We start from the raw sequence: 7,394 nt of genomic DNA, 5'->3' as shown, positions 1-7,394 counted from the left end.
ATATTACCAAAATGTCCAAATTTGTGTATGCAAATGGAGCTGGTCGGAATAAATATTTGTTAAGACAGCAAAAAACACAAAAACACTGTAAAGCTGTGGCTTGTAGATATTTAAGAATTAATAAATAACATAGGCACTAAATACTGAAAAAAAAGTCAATTTTTTAATGATTTCGAAGATCAACTAGAACTATAAAGTAATTCGTCATAATATATTTTGTTATCGCCAAACATATTATTGTAGGTGCTTATATCAATAGTTGTATTTACAAGAACATTGCATCAAGTAATTCTTATGCATATTTGAAGTATTTTAAATGTGGTTTACTCTAATTAAATAACATAACTTATTAGGGTAACGATATATTATTATTTTTTAACCATTAAATAAAATTCCATCTTCTAGGCGAACGGATTTTCGTGATATTTGGTGACACCAAAGTAACAAGAACGTGTATAACAGCGCAAACAGTGGTAAGCCGATGAATGTACCCACTCCTAAATACATTTATGTGATCAGACTGTAATATTACAGTGCTCCAGACGTTATAACAAATATTATCCAAACATAGCCTTCCAATTATTTAACTTGAAGATCAAAATACAACTTGTTGAGTTGCATTGAGTTCCTAGGGTTCAGTGGAACACAGTTTAAGGAACATTGGCATAGACAGACTCTGAAAGACCAAATCCTTACAATAAATAAGTCACTTTTATTTTTTTTAAACCTATCTGTAGAAAACTATGTTGCGAAAATTGTATCATTTAAAATTAAAACAAACTGCATTTAATACAATTGGAGTATATTTTACACGAATCATACAGCTGACTCACTTTTGAGGGTTTATTTTACATTATCAACGGTGTGCATTCATGGGTTGTAAATTTATACTTGAAACCATCGTTATTTTTTCTCAGTAGGTATCTTATAATAAATTTACTGACTAGTGACTAGTGACTACCAACTATACTGAATAAGATATTTAAAATGGAACTGACGGATAATTTTCACAATCGAAACCGCAACAAGTCTTGATTATTATTATTATTATTATTATTATTATTATTATTATTATAACCATCGGCATCAAAATATATTTATTATTTATAAATCTAAAAGTGTCAAAACCATCGAGATAATATTATACGATATAATATACCCTTATGTCACACATTGGTAACCTACCTGCTTGAATGGTGTATAGATTTCATATTATATTATTCCCATAGCTATTTACATTTTATCCCTTTGGACCAATATTTCAAAGACACATTTCTCGTTTATTATAGTTAATTCTTACACGAAAAATAATGGTAACTTATAGCCTTCAATTTAAGTACTTATATAATATTACATAATATATGTTAGTTATTATCATGGTTAATCCACATTTTTAAAAAAAAAAACAACACAATATTTTATTTATATTATTTATATTATATGATCGACTTATAGGGGTAGAGTTTTTTGCTTACCCTTTATATCATCCCTTGATCTACCATTGTGTTTATTAAGATTTGTATGCATATATTTATATTGAACTATATTATTTCGACTATATGTGTCTATAGCTAATGCCTATTCGTTAATTTGACTCTCATTCGTTGTTCGAACTTACAAAAAAACTATTTTTCATTGATAATGTTATATTCAATGCCCAGCATTTTATTATTTTAAATTTAAAAGTTATCAGAAACTGAACAGGAAATAAAATACTTTTTTAATGTTTTGCGCTCGCTAGCCTATACCTAACTGTTATTGATTTTCATAAAAAAGTTGTTGAGTTTCTAGTTGGTATCAAATCAACACGAATACTCAATATTAAATTTTAACAAAGTTGTGATGAAAACTTTTTATCATTAAACGAGTATATTTACTGTGAAAATAAAAATTTAAAAAAACACTGTTTACATTTTATAAGACCAAGATGCATCGGGTCGATATTTTGTCTATAGATTCATGCAACTAAGGATACTAATTTATTATTATTATCATTATTATTAGTCACTGTTTTCTGACAATATATTATATACCATAACTGTAAAGTTTTATCCTAAACAAATTTCAAACTTTAAGAGTAGAGTGCCATCGGTGACGTAGATACAGTTATTCTGCGCATATTAGGAGTGGATGAAAATACAATATTGAACTGGAAATTACAAATACAGTGTTTGATAAAATTATTAGTACCTACCTATTTAGGATATCAGTTCCATATTTAAATTTTACGGTACTGTGTACCTATGCATTAAGGCTGAGCAACTACACTGTCAACACAATTTATAGATAGGTACATTGTTTTATTTATTATACCATAATATTATATGATATTATATTACGCGGCATTATATAATATTATGATAGTTTCATCAAATAAATACTTAATGCGTTAGTACTATCTGCTTATCATTTTGAACAATTCATTAACAATCCACAACTTCTAAAAGTTGAAATGCATTGAACAATTTGCACTCAAACGACAATTGATGTTTCACTCGTGTTATCCACCTGTCGTTCTATGATTTCTCAATGTTTCTATATGGACATAAATATGTCTTTTGGTTGTAGGGTTCTATTTGAAATTCTTAAGACGCTTATTTTTCACTCACAATTAACTCGTAAATAAAAAATGATATTTAATTATAATCAAAATGATTTCCTTACGATTCCAACTCATCTTAAAAACACGGAGGGAGGTCGTGATTTTTGGTATAACATACACTCAACAGTAGTGGGATCAGTGGTGTATTGGGGGGTATACGGGGGTATACGGCGTATACCCAATACGCTATTTGTATCCATGGCGTATAGCTTATGACAAATTAATGATACGCGGGTATACGTCCGTATCTACCGTATATCCTATATGGCAATTTTAAATAATTTATAAATTATTGTAAAATACCTACATTTTGACGAGCGCGAATTGTAATATAGCCTATAGGCTATAGGACGTAAGTCGTAACAAAGATTTTATATTTTTATATTACGAACAATTTAAAAATCAAGGTTATCACTTATCGCATTCATAATCAAAATATTACCCCGCCTACGTGAATGTAAACGTTTTCTGAATACGGGTAAACAAGGATCTAACATCATGTTAGTTTATGGGCTCGTTTCCTGATAATTTTATACTCACACAGTGACAGACAGTCTATGACAATAATTGACTACAGATTGTCATGCACCATGTATGAAGTACCTTATAAGTTATATCTTATAGACTATTGTGTTATTGTTATACACTTAATATACTTGTTAGTATAACTTTTGTATTTTTGTTCAATTTAACATGGGTGAAAAAAGAAGCACTTTACATTCATATTTCAAAAAAAAAGTAAAATTAAATGAGGGTGAAGACAATATCATTATGTATGCAAGCACATCACAGTCATCAGTCAAAGTAATATAATAGTTTCTTTTTTTTTAGTATTCTTTTTATTTTAATTAGATGATAAATGTATTGATGATGAACATTTCTTTTAATTACAGTCTACAGAGTCCTGGGAAACAAAATCATCGAATGATTTATGTGAACATAGTACATTTGTAGAGGTAGGATTATATTCATTTTTATTATAAATTTAAAATGTTTAACAAAATAAAAATATAATTCATATTGGTATTTTAGATAATTCAATATAATATGTTATTAATAATAGTAAGTTATTATAATTAATGTATTATATCTTCAGTTTCAAAAAAATGAAAATAGGTAAAGTTAACAAAATATTAAAATTAAACTAATATAATATCTTCATTGTATGAAGATTTTGCTTTGTGCTTAAAAAGATCAAAACAATACATAAACATATAGATAAGATGTAACTATGATTTGATATTATACAGTTATAGTAATTAATTTCAATCAGCTTGGCATAATTATTGTGACTGCTATGCTGCTTTGCACACTATGTCACTATAAGTCTATAACTTGCACAAAGGTAAATAGTTATCAATATGTAAATATAATTTGTATAAGTAAACATATTTAATATTATTTAATCAGCATATTTGCTTATTTTGCTTTTTATATTGTTATAATTCTATTGTAAATAGCCTCTTGATACGTTTTTGATCCACTTTGTTGCTTATTTAGCAAAAGAAATCTAAAGATGCAAATGAAGCAACAATTATCACTGATCATAGCCAAGTTGAACCGGAAGTTTGGCCACCAGAATGGAGTGAGGGAAATTGGAGAGAAAAAATAGCAAAATATCCATGGCTGATATTTCATAATAGAAAACTTGGGTGCAAAGTTTGTAAGGAGTTTGCTGATTTTAACTCATTTAGAAGTTATAATATTGTTATTGCTAAAGAATGGATTTCTTCTCAAGTTGATGGAGGTGAAAACACAAAAAAAGAAACAAGGCTTGCTTTATTACGGAATAAAATTAAAAAACATAACTCCTCTGAAGCACACAAAACTGCCTTTAATGTTTCAATAGAAAAAAAATTCTGATAGACTTCCTAATCTTTTTGAGGAAACTTCATGTAAAATAGACAAAACAACGCATTCAATTTTTCGCACAGCTTATTATATTGCGAAAAACAATCGTCCCTTTGATGATCATTATAAACTTTTAGAACTCCAAAAAATCAATGGACTACAAATCGGTAATACACTACATTCAAGATTTTCCTGTACCAATATAATCGATAACATATCATAAAAAATGAAGCAAAAAATTATCTCTAATATAATAGAAACTGGAGCAAAATGAGCAGAATGTGAAAGAGGGTTGAGCTTAATGAACAACATATGTACTAAACTAAGAGCAAGGCTTACCATGAAGAATATTTCCAACTTAATGTTTATTAATATTAATGGTCCTCCATTAGAAAAATGGGACCCCAAAGACTATGTGAAATCGTGGATGGTTAGTCATAGATCTGCAGAAGACACTAGAACCAAATTATGTCGACCAGCTATTGTTGCAAATAGTGAAAACAAATCAAACCTTTGGAAAATACTTTAAACAAATTTAAACAAAAATAAAAAAGATAAATCTTATTATATTATTAATTGTTAAAATAATTTATTGTTTTTAATTTAGTATATTGTAACACATAAATAAAAGTTGTAGTTCGAGCGAAGCGAGAAAATTTTTTTTAGTTCCTACCTGGATTTCTTCATTATATATATCTACGTGAATAAGGCGTATACCCATGGTTTATTTTAGCAATACATCACTGAGTGGGATGCGTCACTTGTGTATATCCACGATATAAAAAGCTCTATTCTATAATGTCTATGATGTAATATGACATCACAATTCACAATACACCAATATTATTATTTTTTGTTACTTGGAAATTTACTAACAATAAGATTAAAAATAGATCATACTCATAATTCATAATTCAAATTTCAAAACATTGACACAGAATATGTAAAAATAACGGTGGTAAAAGCATAGTTAATTTAGAGGAGAATTCAAATCCGTTTTCAAAATTAAAATATTAACACCTACAGAGTGTGGTGGTTGATGTCATTGGCAGTATTTTTTGAAAAAAATGTTTGTAATTTTATAAAGAAATAGGTATTTGACGTGACGTGTATGCGCTAAGGTAAAACGAGCAATGGACAGACGAACTTATCCGCTCACTACAATGCCCCCATTTAACGTGATCAGTATTACACACACTAATATTCATTTACTTCCAACATATTATTATTGACATGACCCGTATATACTGCAACATAAAATGCATAGTTTTTACTCCTTAGAATGGATACGCTCCAGCCCCCTTAATAATTGCTCTGTAGTTTCGTCAATATTCATAAATCAATACCTTCTATATGAATTATTTTCAATGAAAAATATGGCTTGTTTCAATAAAACCCTTGTGGCAGTAGGTATGTAGACTGACTAGACTCTATTATAATACTGCAGCAACATTGAATCAATTTATAATGATACACAGCTTTGATGTCCAATTAAGTAATTATGTTCTATTAATAATGTTTTCTATTAAATTATGTTCACAAAAATAAATTTCATTTTACATACCAAATCGTGTCATGAAAAAGTTACCATCGGTTTAAGTAAAATACAGAAACTTATTCTACCCTCATTTAAGATTGCTTAAATTGTTTATACGAATAAACCTACATACTTTCGAAGATAAAATTATATTTTAGAACAACGAAGTCGGTTGAAAAATAATTGGAATATATTTATAGTTTTATTCGCATTATTGTTGAAAATTGATTCTTTGTTTATTCGTGTTATGTTACCAGTAAATTATTCGCAAATTACGAATGGCTTAATCACCTTGGTACTAAAGGTAAAAGAATGTCGGAATTACACCGTCGAAATAATATTAATTTTACATATTTCAGATTTTTCTATAATATTTCAGCGATCAATAAATAATCACAATATTAAAAAGTAATATATATTATAAAATACAACTCAAATATTAGTATTATTATAGTACATAGTATATTTGCTAGAAAAAAAGGGTGAAAGTATGTATTTTTTTTTTTGTTTTAGGTAAGCGGTATCTAATAATATGTAATAATCATATTATTATTTATAGAAATTGCGTTTCCAAGCTTGATATTAAATATTTAAAATAATAATTTTAAATACATGCTATGCAAAAATGCATGTAAGTATGTGTATTGCAAACTTATTACAGGAAAACACCCCTTGGGACGATTGTTTATAAAAATTAAATAATATTATAATGGAGTATTAAAATATATATATATATTTATATATTATATTCAATAATCCCAACGGAATTAATTTTAATGTTGCTATAAGACAGTTAAACGAACAATATTATGAAACTAAATTTATTAGATATTACTTATTAATATTAAACTAATGAAATATTTACTTATATTGCCATCAAATCAATTTTCCACGTACATAAATGTCATGACATAAACCATAAACATTGTTAAATATTTTATAGATAATAAAATATAGCAATTTAATTCGAAGTAAAAAATTGGTACACATAATATATCCATGAAATTAATTTTAATTATTTCTAATAATTATTGTATCATATTATAATTGTGGCATACAATATTTAATATTAGTCTTAATCATAATGTTATATTATGTACACAAGAACATAAAATATTTTTGATATTTTGTTCATTAAAATACACTGAATATTGTAAAACATATTTTTAAAACATTATACAAATACATATAATACAATTATTCGAACGTTTACAGAGTTTATGTCAACATATGCATTATGTTTTTACAGATCTGATATCACATGAGTAATTAGTATAAATTGAACTTTTATTTTACTAACAAGTAATGCAGAAAAATTTAAGTCTACAATTTAAAATGTTAGTACTTATAATTATTATATTTATTACTTAGGTATATATTGATAATTAAAATATAATTTTTATA

General features: G+C 26.8%; 1 protein-coding gene across 1 annotated transcript; it reads left to right on the top strand.

Annotated features, from left to right (window-relative positions):
• Positions 1-3,142: 3,142 nt before the first annotated feature.
• On the top strand, positions 3,143-5,100 carry LOC111029488 (E3 SUMO-protein ligase KIAA1586-like). Its single transcript, XM_022308535.1, has 3 exons — positions 3,143-3,406; positions 3,496-3,558; positions 4,103-5,100. Exons 1-3 carry the CDS (start codon positions 3,296-3,298, stop codon positions 4,463-4,465), a joined length of 537 nt encoding a protein of 178 aa, XP_022164227.1. The 5' UTR covers positions 3,143-3,295; the 3' UTR covers positions 4,466-5,100.
• Positions 5,101-7,394: the final 2,294 nt, after the last annotated feature.

The sequence above is a fragment of the Myzus persicae genome, unplaced genomic scaffold, assembly GCF_001856785.1.
Source record: "Myzus persicae strain clone G006 unplaced genomic scaffold, MPER_G0061.0, whole genome shotgun sequence".
Taxonomy (NCBI): domain Eukaryota; kingdom Metazoa; phylum Arthropoda; class Insecta; order Hemiptera; family Aphididae; genus Myzus; species Myzus persicae.
The sequence above is the reverse complement of the archived record's forward strand: the minus strand, read 5'-3'. Positions and strand labels throughout refer to the sequence as shown.

Coding starts and splice junctions, on each gene's coding strand:
- LOC111029488 (XM_022308535.1), top strand. CDS start 3,296: ATGGGTGAAAAAAGAAGCACTTTACATTCATATTTCAAAAAAAAAGTA. Junction 3,407..3,495: donor CATCACAGTCATCAGTCAAA/GTAATATAATAG, acceptor TTTTAATTACAG/TCTACAGAGTCCTGGGAAAC. Junction 3,559..4,102: donor AACATAGTACATTTGTAGAG/GTAGGATTATAT, acceptor TTGCTTATTTAG/CAAAAGAAATCTAAAGATGC.